This window comes from Passer montanus, unplaced genomic scaffold, assembly GCF_014805655.1.
Source record: "Passer montanus isolate IOZ18808 unplaced genomic scaffold, ASM1480565v1 scaffold11, whole genome shotgun sequence".
In the NCBI taxonomy this organism is placed as follows: domain Eukaryota; kingdom Metazoa; phylum Chordata; class Aves; order Passeriformes; family Passeridae; genus Passer; species Passer montanus.
Window position 1 is genome coordinate 22,725,843 of NW_024357613.1, and position 21,235 is coordinate 22,747,077.

General features: G+C 36.6%; 1 protein-coding gene across 1 annotated transcript in view; it reads left to right on the top strand.

Moving 5' to 3' along the window:
* Positions 1-16,241: 16,241 nt before the first annotated feature.
* Positions 16,242-21,235, top strand: part of BMP5 (bone morphogenetic protein 5) — a 57,091-nt gene continuing 52,097 nt past the window's right edge. Inside the window, exon 1 of the mRNA XM_039728057.1 lies at positions 16,242-17,459. Within this exon, the coding sequence (XP_039583991.1) occupies positions 16,976-17,459 (484 nt within the window). The 5' untranslated portion in view covers positions 16,242-16,975. The remainder of the gene's footprint in view (positions 17,460-21,235) is intronic.

Here is a 21,235-nt window from a genome sequence, read left to right on the forward strand (position 1 = left end):
TGTTTAAAAGTTAGCATATGCTGGAGGGCTTTGCTGAACTGGATATCTTGGTTGTATCTTTGATTTATCATGCTTTTATTATGCTGTCTAAGTTTCTCATGCTTGTCACCTTTGCTTTCACAGCTTAAAGAATTTCTTACTTTAAAAATACTTTGCTCTTGATAAGTAGTGAAAAACGTCACTTTTCAAAGCAAAAAGTGTATCATGGAATCTGTGTACAGCGGGGATGAGAAACAAAAGATGAGGAGATCAATGAGAACTGTTGAGTCAACTGGACTGAAATCAAGAAACTGCTTTTCTATCTTCTTAGATAAGGAGGCATGTTTGCAGTAACATGCCTCTTGATCCTTCAGTGTGCTGCCACCATTGTGTCAAAAACTTCAGCATGGTCCATTCAAAGCTTTTAATGTGACTTTGAAAAGATGCTTATTGTGTTCAGGGACGAGCTTAGAGTAGCAGAAGCCTACATACAGAAAGGAAGACATTGCGCCACTATTGGATCCAGACATCCACAATATTATTAGTGGGCAAATTATTGTTACTTTTCATAGGAGAAATAAAAGATTACACGAATGGGTGCTTGCGACTGACCTATTCAAGTCACTATTGCACTATTTTATTTGTTTACATTTTAGGTAGACTATGCTGTTGATGAGGGAAAAGCTGCTGACTTTAACTTGCAAAATTCAGCTTGACATCAGTCTTGCAGGTATGGTCATGTAGTCACTGGACATACCACTGATTTCTGAAGAAAAAAAAAAGAGTTTCTGCTTCAGTCATAGATGGGAAAAGAATGTGGGAATGTGCTGGATGGGTTGGACTTAGCAGCCTGGGCTGTGACAGGAGCAGAAAGGCTCACTCCCAGGCTGTGAATGTTTCTTTGCTGGCTGACGCAGGCAGAGCATGACCAGGACACTGCAAATAATACCCAAGTCTTTTTTGACACACATGTGTCTAAAATGCATTAATAACTTAAACAGTTACAGAGAAGAAATTAATTAACAGCCTCATTTAAAAAATAAAATAACAAGGAACAATTCTAGAAAGTTCAAAGGTTAAGCTGATATTCTATTAAAATATACCCTGATTTTTGCAACAGTTGAGATCATTTATGCTCTTTAAAATAGCTTGTGTTAATCTGTGTTGCACAACATGGCCTTAATGGCACAATGATGTTGTGGCTTTTATTCAGTGAGGTGTGGTTTAGTCACAGAAATTTTCCATGACTTTTTCCATTCCCATTTTTAAAGTCTCTTTTTGCCCTTTACTAAGGCTGCTGGTATACAATTGAGGTACCATGAGGTACTAAAATAAATTTCTTTTTAGGAAACAATTGATCCAAAGGCTTATAATGGTCTCATTCTAGATAAAATTATATTAATAATAATATTAAAATAATATTATTATTTTATTATTAAAATAATATTTATATTAAAATTAAGCTGTGCTTACTTAAAAGCTACCCTACAAAAAGCTCAAGATGGCACTTCTTGTTGAGACAAATTCAATGGAAGCTATCCTGTTGAAAGGAATGCACACTTGGACCCCAAATAATCACAAAATTATAGTGTGATTTCATTTTATTCTTGAAATTGCTAGTCAAAGGAATTAAATTATAGGTATTAATCGTGTGCATATGGAATACAGCACATTGTGAAACTAACTTCTCATTTATGCTTTATTCGTATTGTATATAGAGTCTAGAATGTTTTGGATTTTTTTTAATAACCATGTATAGCTCTCTTAAACTGTGTGAGTCTCTTTGGAATATAAGCCTGTTTATTTTATTGTGTTCTGTTTAGTTATTCTAAAAAAGAGTTACAGACACATAATTGTAGCCATCTGTTGTGTTTTAAGTCCAATCTAGCCCAAAAGTCAAAAAAGTCATGGCAACAACTTATAAAAACAAAGGCAATAATATGAACTCACTATGGTTACTGGTGAACCTTTATTTCTCCCTTCAAATGAAGTAAGTTTCCTCAGAGAATTATTTTAATGTTTGATTTATTTCTTTATTAAATATGCCCACAGTATGACCAGTTTCTCTATCAAGATTGTCATATAGCTGTCTCCTTGATTGTAAATCTGTGTTTCTTCAAAAATATGAGTTCTCTTATGATAAAAAATGAAGTTCTAAGTTAAACCCCAGTGCTTGCCATATATTACTTTAGAATAAACCAGCAAGCAGGATTAAGATTGCTTAAGAAAATTTATTAGTGGCGGTGAATAATATTTATCATATGATATATTTAACCCATACTCTGACAGATTTAAAATTCATCATTTATACATTTTAAATATTTGATGTATTAGGTTTAATAATTCACAGAGATATTTAGTAAATAGTTTCCACAATTAACTTAATCAAAATGTCAGTGACTTTTATGAGACATTGTTCATTTTCAGGATTATTCTGTCTTCCAGATATATTGAGTTTGTATGTGTATCACAGTTATTTCAGCTAAGAGTGATGCATTGATACTTGCACTGTGAACAGTAAATGGTACAAGTGTGTTGAAAATGACCTCTACCTGTACTGGATAATGTCAGATAGATGCTATCTGCTACTGCAGATTGTTTGACATGGTAGATCTCATCAATTCTCTTTTCTCTATGGAAAAATCTCATTATAGAAATCCATGTACAACTATCTTTACGGAACAATTCACACACCTAACTCATGTTAAACAGAAAAGCTGGAGTGTTTGGAGAGCAGCACTGTCCTTTGAGGAGAATTACAGACTACAGAATTCTAGTGGCTTGTAATTTCTTGAGAAGGATGAGGATGCCTGAGGAATGAATGCATTCTGGCTAGACCCATTCCTCTCGTTTGAGTGTGAAGAGCCTACCCTTATGCTTGCCATTAGGCAGGGTGAATATAAGTCCCAGCCACCATCTTTCAAGTGAGATGGTGTCCCATCTCCCCATCTCCCTGTCTCCCATCTCTCTCAAGAGACATGGTGGCCCAATGACAAATGGCTGCCTGTCCTACAAAGTTCCCTAATAGTCACCAACAGGGAGCTAGGTCGTTTCTGCCAAACTGAAGTGGGCATTGGAACACTGAAGCTAAGATGAAAAATAACAGTGTTGTGTTTCCAGTTGTACAAGTCATCTGATAGGAAATAAGAGGAGATTTAAGTAATGGACAATTTGTAGATTATTTTAATCAGGTAGTAATAATATAAATAAAAAGACAGGTAGTCCACACTGCTGTAGATTAGAGGTGAAATAAGAAATGTAAATGCAAACTTCGCTCACAAGCATAAATCTCATGTAAAAGCAAGCTGTTATTTTTTCCCTTCTCATTTGTTGAGTTGTTTGTGGATATCTGTGCTTTTACTCTTGATACTTTTGTTAAATATGCCTAGTGACCATGGGAGTGAGCCACTTCCATTGGTATCAGCCTCATACTACCATGAAAAGGGATGGTGGAAACCTGCTTTTTTTTTGTTGTTGTTTTTCAAAGGTGTACATAAATGCTGGTTTGAACCTAAAGATATTTGCAGCACAATGGTAACGACAGAACTTTGGTCCATAACATCAATTCTGACTTGTTTTTTTTTTCCTTAAAAACTTACGCTGGACAATTTTCATATTTTCTTGAGCTACAATGAAGAAATTTCTATAAAATATAACCTCTTCACAAATCCCTCCTTTTTTTTTTTTTTTTTTTTTTTGATCTCCTACGTTTTCTTTTGACAGACTTTTGGTTCTGTCCTAGTCTAAGTATTTTCAAAGTATTTATCATTAACTGTTGTTTTGTATGCATTTGTTCATCTGTAACTGTCTGTAGCCACTGTCTTTTAAGTTTTAATGACCAAAGTTTTCTGGTTTGATGCATTTCTTTTATTACCTTTTATCAAATAACACAGTAATTTAAAGTAATATTTTATGTCATTCATACAAGGCATTAATTTCTTTAGTACTTTATCCATATAAATATTTCTCTAACTTTGAGTATTATTTCATGACAAATAAATCAATGGGCAAAAGTAGGGCATGCCCATGGTTCAGAAAGTGAAAGGTGCATGTGGCTGTGGAAAAGAAGCTGTGACAGACTGGAATCTGATCAGTAGCACTCTTGGAAGCCTCACTGAGATATCACCCACAGACAGTTGGGACTGCCTATTTTATGGATATTGTGTCATCTATAGCAGCTAAGAGAAATAATTTTAGGAAAAGCAAAGGCCTTATGACATTATCAGTATTCATCCCAGGAAACTGAAATACCAATGACACCAACTTAAATGCAAGTGGAATGGTTTTGGGATGACTTAAAAACAAGGTGATTTCTTAAAAAAATTAGTACTCCTGAAGACCAGAGGTTTAAGTTTCCATTCAGAGGCTTAAGACCAGAAGCTTAAGTTTCTAATCTCATCTGTTAAGCAGGTGGTTGTACAAAACCATTTGAAAAGTATTAGTAGGATTAAAATATTGCAGTTGTGTGTTGTGGTGCTTGGAATGTCATTTTGCTCTAAACTTCTCTCCCCCATTTACTCTCTTTCAGTCTCTGGTTAATATTAATCCAAGCAAATAGTGCAAACATTCTGGGTGTGATAGAACAAGGCATAAAAGCGTGTTCATAATTTGGAGTATTTGAGTTATCCTTTCAACTGATAAGCAAATGATTGAGTGCTCTGCTGGAATGGGGCCAGAGTACATTTTGCTGCTGATTAGAATGAGTTTGTGCATGTGCTGTAACAGACACCTTTATATCCAACTGCACCCCTGTGAAGGATGGAGTTGGTACATGGTGGACAGGATTGTTATTCCATTAAATAGCCAGACAGTGGTCATGTTATCCTTCAGTACTGCACAAAAACAAACAAACAAACAAACAAAAGGTAAGAATCATGTTCTGTGAGTGAATAAAGAAAAACAGACTCATTTCCATAGTTCAAATGAAGGGAAGATCTCTCACTGACTTAATTAGGTGCACTGCCTGACTAAAGCCTGCATGATTTGGCCAACATTTCCTATCATTCCAATGTTATGACAGAAGTCGCCGGAAAAATTCCAGCTGAGAAGGAGTCGTGCTCCACACTGCATTCAGAAACAAATGGAAGATGACTGCAGAACCTGAAAATGGATTTACAAGTGCTAATGATAGCAGATAATCCTGTTGCTCAGCTCCTGTTGAGCTCTCAGGTTTAAAGACCCTTCTGTTTACACATAGCATGAGATAGAAGAGGTTTCCTGCCAGGTAAAGAAAACAAAGCTTTTGCTCTTAGCTCTTATACATTTTGCATAGGAAACTCTGTTTTGATAAATCTTGTAAAAATAGTATTGTATTTCCAATACAAATCCTTAATCTTTTATTTTACTTATTATATATTTTCTGGTTTTGATATCTGGTGGCAGAGATTTAGGTTCATTAGTTTCCTATTTGTGTATCATTCTTGGGAGACTAATGTCTAATTCTGGTTTTCTAGCAATGAGTCCTAATAATATATTTAATTATCTCTCTTCTTCTTGAGTAGCCATATCTTGACGATAACTCAGGTTCATATTACAAGATGCTTCAAGAGGTAAATCTTTTGGTGTTCAAGAACTCTGTCGGGCCGTCTTCCTCTTGACCACAGAAGAGACAATTATACTCCATTTACTTTTTCTGACACACCTCTTTTTCTGTAAGTTTTGTTTCTGAAATACATGCATATTTTCAAATTTATTGCTTCTTTTAAAAGGGTGTACTAACTTCCCTTCTATGGCACAAAATAACAAAGTGCTGCAGTCAAATACGTACTCCTAGGAGATGGATTGTACTAATTTCTGCTTTCACCTTTGTAGGCATCCTTTTCTGGGAATTAGAAAAAGTTTCCCCATAAAACATGTGGAATTGATAAACGTGATGTCAAGGCAAGTCTAGTCAGTTTGGATAAAAGAATCAGATCATGGGGCTGGGTTTTTTTCTCTTTTCCATTGTCACATGCAGTCTGTTTGTTGGTCCCTCTTGTTTCCTGCATGATGAAATATTGCTTGAGCTGTATTTGGAGAATCAGATGAAAAGGTGTTTTAACTATGATCAAGCAGAGAAAAAAATATAGAACTGAACCTACATTAGCACTGACTGCAATAATACTTCATTAGCATTCCTCAAATCTTCTATGTTTTCTAAAGTGTGGTGGTCATACCCCACCCTGATTCCTTGCCCTCAGCTCCACAACACAGCTTGGAAGGTGCCTCTCTTGCTGGAAAACTTTCCTGGAAAAGGGTGCTCCTTCCCTTGCATAGCATCAGCTGGACTGGAACTTGCTTGATCTCTCACCTTACAGCCTTCCCTCTTTCTCATGATTAAAAGCATGGCGCATGTCAGAAAATTATCTACAGTTCATCCAGTAGACTTTCCTTTTCCTAGGGACCTCCCTGGACCTATCTCACCTTACAGCCTTTCTCATGATTAAAAGCATGGTGCATGTCAGAAAATGATCTACCAGTTCATCCAGTAGACTTTCCTTTTCCTAGGGACCTCCCTGGACCTTGATGTGGGCTTTCTAGGCTCAGACTTCAGCCTCTCCAGTCATCCCACAAATTATTGCTTGCTCATCAGTTCTTCTGACTGAGCATTATCACTGAAATATGTTTTACAGCTTTTTTCCCTCACACAGTTGAAATCAGTGCCACCTAACAAATAGTTGGCGAAGAGTGATTTTTAAGATATTTGATGTCTCAAATACAGATATTTGTGATATAATTTCTGAGTATTTTCTATTAATTTTCTTGCTGTCTATTTCTTTCTTCACTTACTTTCTTCTGGAATTGTTTTTCAAGGACTCAAAATATAAATAAAAACTTTTTTGTCCATTTTAATCTCTCTTTGGTAAGCAATACTGATAAGCAGTTCAGGATCCAAAAGAAAATCACAAGACAATGTCACTGTTTGCTAGATTTCGTTTTTCCCTCCCATATCATGGTGGTAGATTATATTCTATGCTCTCTTTTTCCTGTGCTCCACTTGGAAGATCCAAAAGCAGCAAAGTCTGGTTGAAGGTCCTCTTGGCAGGAGGCAAACTTCTGTAGGAGGAAGCAGAGAGAGATCTGCTGGTAAGGCTGACTCCTTTGTCTCTTTTCTTAGTCTGCAAGTGTGTTGGAGAAAAGAAAGGAAGTGACATAATTAACTTTGATAATCTCTCTGATTGGTAGACAGTCCTGGGGGAAAATGACTGAATAGTGTTAGCTAGAACAGCATTGTTCCAAGGCCAAACAGAGAGAAAGAAAAGGACTGTGAATAATGCTTTTAGCTGAGTCTGCTGTACTCAGTGCCAGTCAGCCACATTAAAAAAAAAACAATTTGAGAAAATATTCTATTTGTTCTGAACTGCTTCAATTCATATGCTGTTTCCAGTTAAAAATGCTAAATGCTTCTATAGATCTCATTTGTATGTGTGTCTGTTAAGCTACAGTATATTAAATTTGGCTGGTATGACCTACTTAATTTTGTGACTATCAAAGTCCTTCTCTGAACGTCTTTTGACCTGCTGTCAAAATTAGAAACCTAGTGCTTGTGGACCAGGCTTGTACAGAGCTGCTGCCATTTGTCAATGTTGGCTGTGGAAGGCACACTCCTGCAACATGAAGAACAACTGAAAGAAATCAGGAAACAAAGGCAAAGCTGAAAAACTGAAGGAGAGTGTGTGTAGCAGCAGCTGCTGCAGAGGGAAGGGTGAGGGTGAGGGCAAGGCAGGTGGGGAGCACGGCCAGCAGAGGCCACTGAGGGGCTGCGTGGTGGCAGCAACCCTTGTGGCATTGTCCCAGTGCCTGGCTGGCTCTTCCCCAACACTTGACAAACAGCTGATATTTCTCAGTCCACTATGCATCATCTTTTTAAATTTCAGGAATGTACAAGGAGCTTGTAACAAGAAGGATATACGGCCCAGTGCCAGGAACTGAACTCTGTCCCATGGTGGGAGCTGACATGATGCCCTTGTCAGGACAGCTGAGAGAGACTGTAATTGTTTTGGTATCTCTGGGTAATGGGGTCTGTAGTACCTGCCTAGGGCATTAGGGGAGCACTGCCAAAAGAAAATGCTTTCTTATGGAAGGCCTGCATAGTACAGATTGAGGCAGATAACACAGATATTACAGTATTATACTTCTCAGGGACTTAAACTGTAAACCTTTTCTGGTCACAGATGAGAGGAACAAAGATCTCCATAAAAAATATATAGAACAACTGAAGTCATCAAAAGACAGTTAATAATGACCTATAAAATGCATGCAATCTTCTGGTCAAAAATATAAAATGTATTTAAAATATTTCACAAAGAAAGACTACTAGAGGCAAGAGTCTCTTGTAAAAGAGTGTCCTGGCAAGAGGGGCGGCATAACAGTCAATTATTACAAACAAAATCCAGGTTTCTTAATTAAAATACAAAATACTGGCTCTGCTGTGTAGCCTGTAATAAGTTATGTCTTGAGAAGACTGTAATTATGCTGGCGCCTGCTAGTGCTGCCATAGTTAAGTTTGTCACCATTTCCATTATAAACCCCATTTTTAAGCAATTTATAATGTAGCCATAAAACATGATTTTAGATTGAACTTGGAAACAAAATTCTTAGACTGAAAAGTTTTGTTTCTCTCTTTTTTTTTCCCTAAATACAAATAATATGTTTGGTCATCTTTATGCTTTTTAGGAGAGCACTAAATAAGCCAGAAGTTTTATGGTCTGACGCTCTCTGGCCATTCTGTAGTATAAACATGTTTTGTTTTTTTCTCCTGCATTAAGAGGATCAGTTATTTCTTGAAAGCAGAGAATTTTACTTCTTTAAATGTCCATACATATAGGAAAGCAAACTTCACAAATCTTTACAGAAATCATGAAGACTGATTAGCTTTGAACTACAATGAAGAAATGAGAACTTGGTTAACCTTGGGCCTCAGAATGAATCGTTGCAAGATGCTTCTGCCACGAGACTGACCTTCCCTTTCTAGCACCCTTCTCATGCCAAAGGAAGATGTCAGAGCCAGGAGGCAACTACATCTCAAAGGTGGAAGCTTTCCTGCCAACCCATTGCATCTGGTTCTTCTAGCAGTGCTCACAGGAGCATACAGAAAATATCCAAAAATGCCTAAATGTCATGGAAAATTCTCATTGATTTGTCGCAGTGTATATTTTATCACTAAAGGGTGATAAAGAGGAGAAAAAGAGCACAGAAAATATTGGGCATCTGTCCCGAGAAATCACGATGAGAAGGTACACCCACATGCTTGGGCTGTACAGAAGCATTTTTATCTTTTGTATCATCCTAATCCAACTATTCATGAACAAGATTCAGTTTCTTTTTTGTGATTCAATGCTTCTTTCTAGAGAGGCAGATATATTTTTTGATGATTAGCACTGAACAACAGATAGCAAAACCTGTGAAAATACTATTATGAATCCACATTGCACTGTTGGACAGGAAAACACTGTCCTACAGTCTCAGTCGGCATCTGTAGCTTTTTATAATTTGTTTGGCTTAGCTAGAATTCCTTCAGGAAATACAGGTTTTTTTCCAATTTAAAGGTCTAAATGTTAAGGAACAAACGCTGAAAGTAGTAAAGCTCAAAAAACAGAAATGAAGGACTGCTCATGTGTCTGTTCCATGTTTGCACATTACAGATTACAGATTACAATGCAGTTTCAGATGCCAGGCTTGCAATGTAAATCATGTTCCTCTTGCCTAAGACTACTTTACAAGAGCCTCGGATTCTCTATTTGGCATCATGCAGGTCATGTTTTCAGACCTCTGGCTACATAAAGCAAAGTTTAGTAGCTACCATAATCTTTCAACTTCAATGCAAAGATTTTGCAGCAAATTTACTGCAGATTTTAGGTATATTCTTTCTCCAGTATTTCAGTTTTTCTCAACCACCATAACAAACATCTGAGAGAAACAAATGGATTTTCTAGACCAACAGCATAAACTGATTTTTCACTTTATTCCTTTGCTTTGCCAGTTTATCAAATTCTGGTTTGAACAGACTACTGTAGTAAATACTGGCACCGGTTACCAATTGTTAATTAAACAAATTTTATCAGCCGTGGCCAATTGTAATAATTTTTCAAGGTCAAGGTAATACATGATAGAAGAGAGTATGGTTGAATGAGAGAAATTCAGGAAAAAAGTATTTTATTTTACCTTAAAGACTTCTCTTGATTTGTGTTTTATCATTGCCACTACAGTGCTGTGGAATGTTGGTTTATTAAATAAACTCACAGCTTGAACAGTTGCATTTTTTTCTGGATTAAAAACTGGGCCCAGAGAGTGGTGCCGAATGGTGCCACATCCACTTGGTAACTGGTCTCTAGTAGTGTTCCTCGGGAATCAGGGATTTGGACACCCCTGTTTAATATCTGTTTAATATCAATGATCTAGACCAGGGAATGAAGTACACTACAGTCAGTTTGCAGATGACACCAAGTTGGGCAGGTATGTTGATATGCTAGATTGTAAGAAAGGGTATTTGGATGGGCTGGATCAGTGGGTCAAAACAATTTTATGAGGTTCACCATGGCCAAGTGTTGAGTTTGGGTCACAACAACCCCGCACAGAACTACAGGCCGGGGGCTGAGTGGCTGGAAATCTGCCTAGCGGAAAACCTGGGGGTGCTGGTTTACTTTTGGCTGAGCATGAGCCAGTGTGTGCTCAGGTGGCCAAGAAAGGCCAGTGGCATCCTGGCCTGTATCAGCAATAGTGTGGCCAGCAGGACCAGGGCAGGGATTGTTCCCCTGTACTCAGCACTGCTGAGGCCACACCTCCAGTGCTGGGTCCAGGTCTGGGTCAGAGTGGAGCAAGTCCAGGGAAGGGCAGTGGAGCTGGTGAAAGGTCTGGAGCACAAGTCTTATGAGGAGCATCTGAGGGATGCTGGGGTTGTTTAGCCTGGAGAAGAGGCTCAGGGGAGACCTTATTGCTCTCTTTAGCTACCTGAAAGGAGGGATTAGCAAAGTGGGGATCTATCTCTTCTCCCCAGTAACGAGCAACAGGACAAGGGGAAGTGACCTCAAGTTGCATCAGGGGAAGTTTAGATTAAAAAATTTCACAGAAAGGACTGTCAATCAGTGAAACAGTCCGTCCCAGGGAAACGGCTGAGACACCATCCCCAGAGGTATTTAAAAGACAGAGATGTGGCACTGTGGGACATAGTTGAGTGGTGGACTTGGCAGTGCTGGGTTAATGGCTAGACTTGATCATCTTAGACATCTTTTCCAACCTAAATTATTTGATGATTCCATGTAGAAAATCAGTTAGCACATACCAAAGATTTTAGGGTGTACATAATCTAGCTGTTGTACCATGCACATCTTTTTCTTTCACAATCCTCCTCCAACAGCAGATTACTAGTCTCTCAAGGACTGTGTGATTCATGGTAGTGATCACTTTCAATTGAAAGTACTGGAGCAACAGCTCCTTTTTTACTGCCTGAGAGGCCAGCTGATCTCTTACAAAAGGGGAAACTTTGCTAAACAAAGGAAGTAATTTTAAAAGAAGGAAATAACATCTGTCTACAGATATGTGGAGAGGGAAAGAAGAAATGTGAAAATGTAGATTGTGGGGAAAAAATATTTAAAGTTTGAAAAGCTGAAAAGAAAGTCCATGTGGGATCAGAGGCAGCACATTCAAGTGGCAAACTAAATGTAGAGAGATGTAATAGGAGAAAGTATTGGGAAGAGAGGGAGAGTGTATAAAATGAAGCACAGAAAAACGGTATAAAACCCCCAAAACTAATTTAGAGAGAGATTAAGAGACTGCTGCACTATTCCATTGCCAGTAGAGGTGCTAAAGCCACAGCTATGGAATAGAGTAGCAAAATGCTCAAGGGAAGGAATAATTCCTGTATTTAGATAGGTAGAGTATTTCACGATATGAACAATAGTACACCACAGCTACCTAGAAGGCGTCTGTTTAAAAATTAATTTCTGTTTGAATCTGTAGTTGAAAATAAAAAGAACTCCAGCAAGAGGCAGAAGATGTTCCCTGGAAAAGCACTTCAACAAGCCTGGGAACAGCACAAGATACTTCTGGCCGTGCTGCAGCCAGAGAACAAGGAGACCAGCAGGTACCAGTCTACAGCTGGGGCACAATAAAACCGTTCTACAAGATGAGCCAAGAATAATCTTCTTTAAAAGTGCTTTACTACTTGCAAATGTTGTTGCTTTTGTTCAAGTGTTTTGTATTTGCTTCAGTGCAGTTCCATTTTTTTTTTCTTTTGAGATAATTAGGGGCTTATTTTAAACCAAAGGGGATTTCTGGGTGCTCTTTTTAAATTATACAAATGATAGCACTGTGATGTTGAATCATATTATTAATTGTATATTTTCTTGTTCTTGTTTCTGAAGTATATGTGTGTAACAAGGTTTTTAATTTCTCAGTCCCTGAATACAATAAGTTTCAAAAAAGTCCTCAGGCAGATTGCAAAATTATTTTTCTCAATTTTATTAATGTTAAAGAAAAGTATAATTTTAATACTGCAGAGTATTCTCTGCTGATAGTTTTACAGCATTGTGTATGTACTGTGAATAGAACAAACTTCACAAATTATTGTCCTTAAAGCTGGAGCCCTTTCTGTAAATTTTAGACAAAATATTCTATTAAATACCATCTATAAAATGCTTGATGTCTTACCTCCTAGGCTGATTTATGATTTTGCCTGTGCTTTTGAATACCTGGATGAAAAACTCTTTTTCTACTGGAAACTGGTTGGCAACTGAATAAATAACACTATAATTAAGTATTGAACAATTCCATATAATGTGTTATTTTGCAATGGAGTCTTCTTGCTGTAGCATGAAATGGAAGTACTCTCTCCATAAATAAACAATACTCTGAATAAAAGGGGTTTACATGCATCATACTTAATTTGTGTCTCAGCTGCCAATTTTTGCAGTGAATTCTACCAGTTTTCACACTGTGCCCATTACAAATGTAATTATCTTTGCATTAGAAGACATCTTTCAATGATGCAGAAAAATATATTTGTGCTTCATTCTTACGTTAGCAGAGTAAGAATATATCTGTCATACAACATCCAACTCAATAAAATAAAAAAACAGAGTGAAAGTTATGTACAGGTTTTTTTTTACTGGACATTTGGGACATTTGGACATATGCAGACTTATGTCCAAAGTCTCAAATGTACACCTTATGCAGTCCATACCACTCTAAATCTGACTTGGATACAGGTAGTACAACAGGTTTGCCAAATTATGGTGTCAGTGTCACATTCCTCCCCCAGGAGATGTTCAGACTATTTGCTTTCTTTTTGCTGGGGAATGTGTAGCTTTAGCAACTAATTATTCTCCAGCTCTCATGAAGCCTTTTTATTGGAGTCCTTCTCCAGGTACTTTTTGCAGCAATAGCCTTGTAGGGAGGTAACAAGAATAGACTTAAGCATTGCTAATACTGAATCATCTGTTTATGCATAATATTGATCTGAATGTCACATTTAGCTGGTCATTAAGGAGGGAAAGGGCCATCAGAATTATTCTGTGTGCATGCATATGTTTCAGATTTAGACTGCAAATGTCGTGAAGAGGGTTTGAATTTGGCTCTGCCTTGCCAAACAGTTGCAGAGAGCCATTGCTGTGGGGAATCACCCTCTATTGATGTGACATTGAGAACCAAAGGGATTCTGCACTGAGAATCCATCCACTGATTTTTGTATATTTTTGAGTAGCGGGCATTGCCCACAAAACCACTTCTACCTTCAATGATTACAATGGTCTGCTGGGTAGCTATAATTTTTTTCATCATTATAGTGAATGGTGATCCATTGGAATGCAAGATTGGCAAGATCTGGATTCCCAGGTTTCATTACTTCCCCTACGATATTTTCTCTAACATTGTTTAGATTAGTACAAACGTAATGAGCTCTGAATTCACTCATCATGTGCATACATGCCACATTGTTTAAGAAATTCATGCAGCTGCTTCCTATCTTGTACTGCCAGGGTGCCTGCACGGTGCTGTGCTGCTTTCCTGCCTCTGAGTCCCTGCTCTCCAGGTGCACCACTGCTTATGTGCTCCTCTCTCAGATACCTACCCTGAAGGGGAGCTCACTTTTGGGCCATTTTAGTCTTCCTTTTATTTTTAAAGGGCTGGGTAAGGGCTGTTCAGCTAATTTCTTATACTGCTACCAGGTTTAGCATCTGGGAAAGAAAGGTCTATCTCTGTATATCTTGACATGCTGAAATTGTGAAGAAAAAATGCTATTTTTTCTTTAGAAGTTCATTGTTTCATATTAGAAATGCAAAATGGGGCCTATCAGCGATTACAGACACCTTTCACTTCTTTAGCAAAGACTTTCAATTTTAGGGCTGTTTCTGCCCTGTATGAAATACCCATGCTAAGACTGAGTGTTTATGGAATATAAGCTTATGCAAAAGGACATTTTGTTTATATTAATAAAAACTTCAAAAAATTATTTCTGTGTTCTAGTCCAGGACATTTGGTGCCTGAGTGTAGTGCAAGTTATTATAAAATAAATGCTTTGTATTTATGTTACTTGTTTGGTTGTGGCTCTATCACAAAATAACAGGAGCTCTTTTCATCAAACATATGATTGCTAGTTTAGATGTGTTCTTATTTAGTTTCTGTCTGGAAAGATGTTTGCTACATAAAAATACCCTTGAATTTAAACACATTTTTGGCTTTTTAATAAAAAAAAAATAACTAATGTGGAACTTCTAGTGCCAAAATATAGGAAATTTCTATTTCTGGACATACTGATGGGCTGAGGGCTTAAATCGTCCGAGTAATCAATCCATTGGCTTTTATGAATGCTTAGGGAAAAAGGAAATATATTACTGGAAAAGAGGAAGAAATCTTGTTGCAGGATATGCGATGGCCAAATTTAGAAAAGACATATGTATAGTAAAGTCTCATGTATCATTGCAACTGACTGAGCAGAACAAATGAAAATAAGAAAAACCAGGAAATAATACTTTTCTTTTAACAAATAGATTTTGAAGAAACACCTTAGTGAGGAAAGAAAATGTATTCTGATTGTGATTGCTCTTCTGCTAAGAAGAGCAAGACTTTTGCTAAATATCTTCCTAATTTCAGTGCCAATTCAGCAGGTCTAGCATGAGATAAATCCTTTCTTGGGAGAAGCATTGTTCATTACATGTGCTGATTTATGTGAGAGAATCAGCTGTATGTAGGTGATGGCTGGACTAGAGCGTAGTTTGTTTGTGCTTAATATACTAGATAAATTGTTCCTGGCTTCTTAGGGTGTGACTATACTTGCTGTCACACTCCCAAGTTTACTCAAGGACTGTGTGATTTGCTGAATAGGTGTCATGTAAAGGAAAATCCAAAGCGATGGATTTTATACAGCTGTTTTTTTCCCCCTAATTTCATGTTGACAAGAAACCTTTTTTGTCCCTTTTTCCTGCCCTTCATAAAAGTGAAGTCTCCTCAAGGCTAAAGGCAAATTTTAGCAGCAAGGAAAATGACCACCAATAATCTGAGCAGTATGAAATTTAACACAGTGATTTTGTTTTAGTGAGAGGAAAACACCAGTTACCTGCTGTCAAAAAATTCTACACTGATCCTTAACTTCACGGGCAGCAGCTTTAAAATCTATTTAATATTCTTATTCCTTCAGTTAAATTTAAGTTAATAACAGGCTGTGGGATTAAATCTTAACTTTACATATTTACTGGGAAAAGTAGTATAGCAATTTATGAATCAAAATGTATTTTGAATAAATTATCATTGCAAATTACAGTTTATGAAAGTGGTGACTATAACCATAATTACAGCATTGGCTGTGCACAATTTGAAATCTTGCTTGCTGAATAAGTTTGTTTTCATTCAGATTGCATTCCCAACATTTTTAGAAAAGAGTGAATCAAGCCTCACTTACAAAATTTCCTACAGAGTTTATTAAAAAGCTCACCTTTGTTTGCTAAATTTGCCTAAAACATAAACTTTTCTTGAATTAGTAAGTTGCTCTTTTAGTCTGTTATGAGAGTTTCCTACTCAGGTTTAATAAACCATAGACTCATAAGGAGACTTGCAAGAGCCTCCATGTTATGCCATCTATATATCCTAAAATTGTTAAAGTTAAAATTGATTGTGCAAGCTATTACGAGAAAAACAGCCATTTTTCAAAAATAGGTATATCACTGTAAATTGGAGAGACGGGGGAGAGGTTTAAAGCTCTATCTGGCAAGAGAAGGGTTAAGGACTTTTTTGCTATACCCGTTTCAAATTACAATGAGAAGCCTCTTCTTTCCCAGCAGGGTTGTGCTTACATTAGTCTTTAGATCTCTCTTGAAGAGAGCTGTTATATTTGTGCCTGCTACAGTTGGAAATAACAGTTCAGAAGCTGAAAAGGGTTGAATGGATTTACAGAAGGTTATTTTTTGCAAGTAAATTCATGGCAACACATTAATTTGATTAGTACATGCTTTAGAATTACTTTACACTCAAGAGATTCAAAAGATGTTAAAGTTATCTCCAGGCTGCTGGAAAAATATGTGTTATACCACCAAGGTACAGATCAAGACAAATCTGTGACTCAGGATTTTATCTTGGGAAGAGCGCAAGGTGTACGAAGAACTCAGAATAACGAGGGAAGATAACTCTGGGAACTACAATGTGTCAGAAGAACATCTCTTGCTAATACAGCTCCCCACCAAAGACCTGGTTATCTAAGGTTTATATAGGAATGCCTAGGTCAGCTGACAAAATACTGGTCTTCTGCTCCATAAATGCAGAAAAAACGATAACAACAGTGGAAAATTGGAAGTCTGAATTTCAGCTTTCTTAGAAATAACTGCAACCTGACACATTCCATAATATTTAAACAGGGTGGGGGGAGAGGAATCACCAAAGATGTTACGATGTTACGTTTAGAGATGACATTGACATGAAGAATAGGTAAATTTTGTTTTTCAACTACTGGGAAAGCAGACCTCATAGGAACTCAGAACAAGTAGGAGAAAAGTTGTTTTTTTTTTTTTCCTTGTTCTTTTTCTTTTCAAAGATGAACCTAACTGCGCTCAAAGCTTTCGTGGGCTTGCTCTGGAATTGCTGGGTTCTGGTGGGTCACGCACAGGGAGGTTTAGGAGACAATCATGTCCATTCGAGTTTTATTTACAGGAGGCTGCGGAACCATGAGAGAAGGGAGATTCAGAGAGAGATTCTCTCTATCCTGGGTTTACCTCACAGACCCAGACCATTTTCACCAGGAAAGCAGGCTTCTTCTGCACCCCTCTTCATGCTGGACCTGTATAATGCCATGACAAATGAAGAGGATTCTGAGGAGCTGGAGTATTCACTAAAGGGATCAATGGCAGGGGAGAGCAGAGGGATACGAAAAGGATACCCTGCCTCTCCAAATGGATATTCGCGGAGAATACAATTATCTCGCATGACCCCCCTGACCACACAGAATCCTCCCTTAGCCAGCCTGCACGACACCAACTTTCTGAATGATGCTGACATGGTCATGAGCTTTGTCAATTTAGGTACGTGGAAATATTTTTTTGTTTTTGCTCTCTCTGACAAACTGTTAGCCTGCTCTTGTGAAGGGCAAACCTCTCGGCCGAACTGTAACCTGTTCTAAAAGAGCAGGATTAAGCCCAGGCTGCTGTGCCACTGGTAAAAGAAAAATCATACGGATGGTAAAGTAGCTACATTGTAGGTGGCCATGGAAAAAGATTTTTCTCACTGTTTATATAAAGTCAGTTTCTATAACTTCCCTCTGCTGGCTTCTGTTTTCTTTCTTTCATTGATGTAATGAAAATTCTAGCCTTAGGCCAACTAACTCCTTTTTTTTTAAATCTCTAAAAATCAAACACTTATGCCTATTGCTCAGTTATTTCCCTCAGTGTTTTCCTTAAAGCTTAAACATGAACAAACATCAGTTGTTAATATTTTAAAACCTAGAAAGGTATGAAAAGGGAAAAGTTAAACCATTAAAAAAATTCTTAAGTTATTTAGTGGGTTTTTTTCCCTGTTGTTAAGAGTCAGAATTTTATTATCTTTTTAGTTGAATGGCTGGATTTTAAATAATCTGTTGCTGTTCCTTTGTTATTTCTATTTAATAACAACAGGCTGTGTTTTATTATACTGCTATGGTGCTCAGAATCTACAATGGTTCTTATTTTCTCTGTCATAAATAAATTAAATGACAACTAGAGTATTAAACACCAGAAACATGCAAGCAAAGAATGCTTTTGAAAATTATATAAATTCAGATACAAAACATGATAAAACTAAATTATATTGGCTTCTGAGTGTAATAAACATGCTTGCCAGTTACATTGCAGGAGAAAAAAGCAGTTACAGATTTCTTTACTAAAGCGCAACTTAAATCTCATCTAGAAAGCTGCAAATAATTCAAGAAATCCATTTAGTATTTTTATAAGTATTTGAAATGCTTAGGACTCATAAATTTGGCTAAAAAAAGCCACTTCTCATTGGACCGGAATAGGAAGAGATTTAATTCAAAACTTGAAGTTTCACAATAAGCTGCCACAAATTCTGATGAGCTCTTGTTTTCCAGGATAATACTTTCTGTAGAAATTTTTTAACAGCGGCACATGTTCCAAAATATCTTCATTTTATCACACACATTCTGTACTTTTTATGTCTACAAGGTTTTTAGTAAATACTAATTCTCCAAATACTAAAATTCTAGGAAAGTAACACTCTAGAGTTTATTTGCCATAATAATAAAATCACTTTTCATTAATTATTTGGCTGACCAGGAGGTGTTCAAGTCTGAGATCTTTTTCCTTAAGAGTAACAGATGTCCACACCTCTAAATACATTTGGTTGTTGTTTTTGCTCCGGAAATAGCAGGTTAGGAAAGAAATGGAATCTTCTTTTTGAATATGTGTTCCTTATCATTAAAAACCACTTATATATTGCTCATGCATTATGTTTAAATTAACATTGTGTGCCTCGCTTTACCCAGAGCATCTGGAGTCAGCTGAATTTAAAATAGCAAAGTTATACAGAAAAATCAGAAATTCACTTATCCTTAGCATTAGTCAAGGCACTGATCCTGCAAAAATTTTCCTTGTGTGTCCTGAGAAGTAGCCTCTGTAAATATATCAGGGACCATTCCATCAGCATCCCTGAGGACTATTTACATGGGACCTAGCCTTTGATTTCAGAAATGTCGTTGATTACAATAGGACTTCTTGCAGTGAATCAGTAGAAGTCTTTGAAGTTTCAGAGTCAGATATGTCCTAGGCTGATCCCACTGTGCTTTCCCAGACAAAAACCTTCTCTGGAAGAACTCAGGTTTCCACTGAGTGTCTTACCTTGGGCAGGAATTTTCTAATATTCGTCTTATTTTGTTGGGATGCCAGTGCTGTCTTAAGAAAGTAATTCTGAGAAGCTAAAGTTTATCTTGAGTTTCAAAACTGTGAAAACCGGGACTGAGATACTGCATTTTTCTAGTGATTAATAATAATAGACACCATTAGCTTAAAATACCGTGTAAATATCAGGTTTGACCTGGCATCTGTAAAATTAAAATGTGTCTCGGCTCTATGTTAGTTTAAATCCTAATTCACTTTAATTACCCTTCCATACAAGTCCGATATTGTGGTGTATCACACATTCCATGGTGTAAAATGTGTATAAAATATTGATGACCAATATAGATTAGCTTCAACATTTTTATTAAACAATCCTATGTTTTAGTATAATTAACATAAAAATTAAATAAATCATGGAAACAAGTAACCATTTTATACGATTTATGCAGTATGAGATTGTGACAGATGAGGGCAAGCTCTTTTAATGGAGAATGGGGAAAAATATGCAGTGATAAGTGAATGCTAATGCTGTACCTTAAAATCAATAAATGTTGATGCAGCACAGTAATAACTCAAATGGATTTCGAATTGAAGGCCCAGACAACTTGCATCAAATAAATCTGCTGTGAAAATAGTATTCACCATGTTCATACTTGCACACCATTAATTACATAATGTGTAATTATAAAACTCTATTAATCATCATGATATTTTAAATTAAAACTTTTGTATATAGTATATATACAAAAGCATATAATTGTACCAGTTATAACAATTTAAGATGTATATATTGAAACAAGACATATGTATCTGAGAAGTTGGATAGAAATTATTAAGCATAAGAATTGGAAAGACTGAATAAGATTAAAAAAAGTAAAAGAAAAATAGAAAAAAACAAATAATTAAATATTACAGAATAAAAATTTAAACTCATATGCTAACTTTGATAAAAACCCCAACATGTTGGAGCTGCAAATACCTCACTTTCAAAAACAAATTTAGAAAATAATTATCAAGGGAACTGCAATCATAATTCTGTCAAGCAACCAGGGAGAAAAATAAGAATCCATTTACTTCTCCTGAAGTTAAAATTGTAAACACCTGCTCTTTCTACTGGAATTTATATCAGAATTTCCATCTCTTTCTTTCTTGAAAGATACAACAGGGCAGAGACTTTGTCTTGTCTTGTGTTTTGTATAAGACTGTGTGTGTTGGCAACTCGCCATAAATATTGATGAGTGTAACAGAGGAGTTAACTGGATTTGGTCCAGCAGTCAAAGAATAAATCCTCCACTAAACACACTGGGGTTTTCAAAGATCTGATTATATCACCTTCACATTCAGAACTTTGTTTTCCTGACTGGGTGTTTTTTTATCCTATTATAATATTTTATTTTATTATTGCAAAACCCCGACTCTTTAGAGTTCTGGCATCTTCTTTTTTGGCTGGTCTCACAAAATGACATATATAGGATACCCCATTCCCCAGAGAGCAGGCAAATAATACTTATGCAGTCCAACTCATTTTTTGCTCACTCAAAATTTAGTTAGGGAAGGACTTTTTTAAGATAAATGTTAGTGTTCCCACTCTTCACCTCTTATAAAAAGAGGGGGATTGAATAAAATAGCTCTACATGGATGAGTCTTAGAAAAACAGCAGCCCTTTTGTAAACTACATTTAAACATTTCAAATACTGATTTTTCGATTATCATAAAAGTGACCATTAAATCCACTATACTTAGGTGTTCCTTCTCATGCCATTCAAATGGTCTGTATTTTCATTTTTTTTTACAACATGTCTGTTAATTTTTCACCTAACAGATTGTTTCTTTTGCTAAGCAAGCCTCTTTACTTTCTTCATATTTTCCTGTTAAATGATATGAACCTTCCATAAAATGGGAGATATATATCTGCTTTTGTGGTTTTCTGTTATGTTTTCTTTTTAGCATATAAAATTAATTTCAAAAAC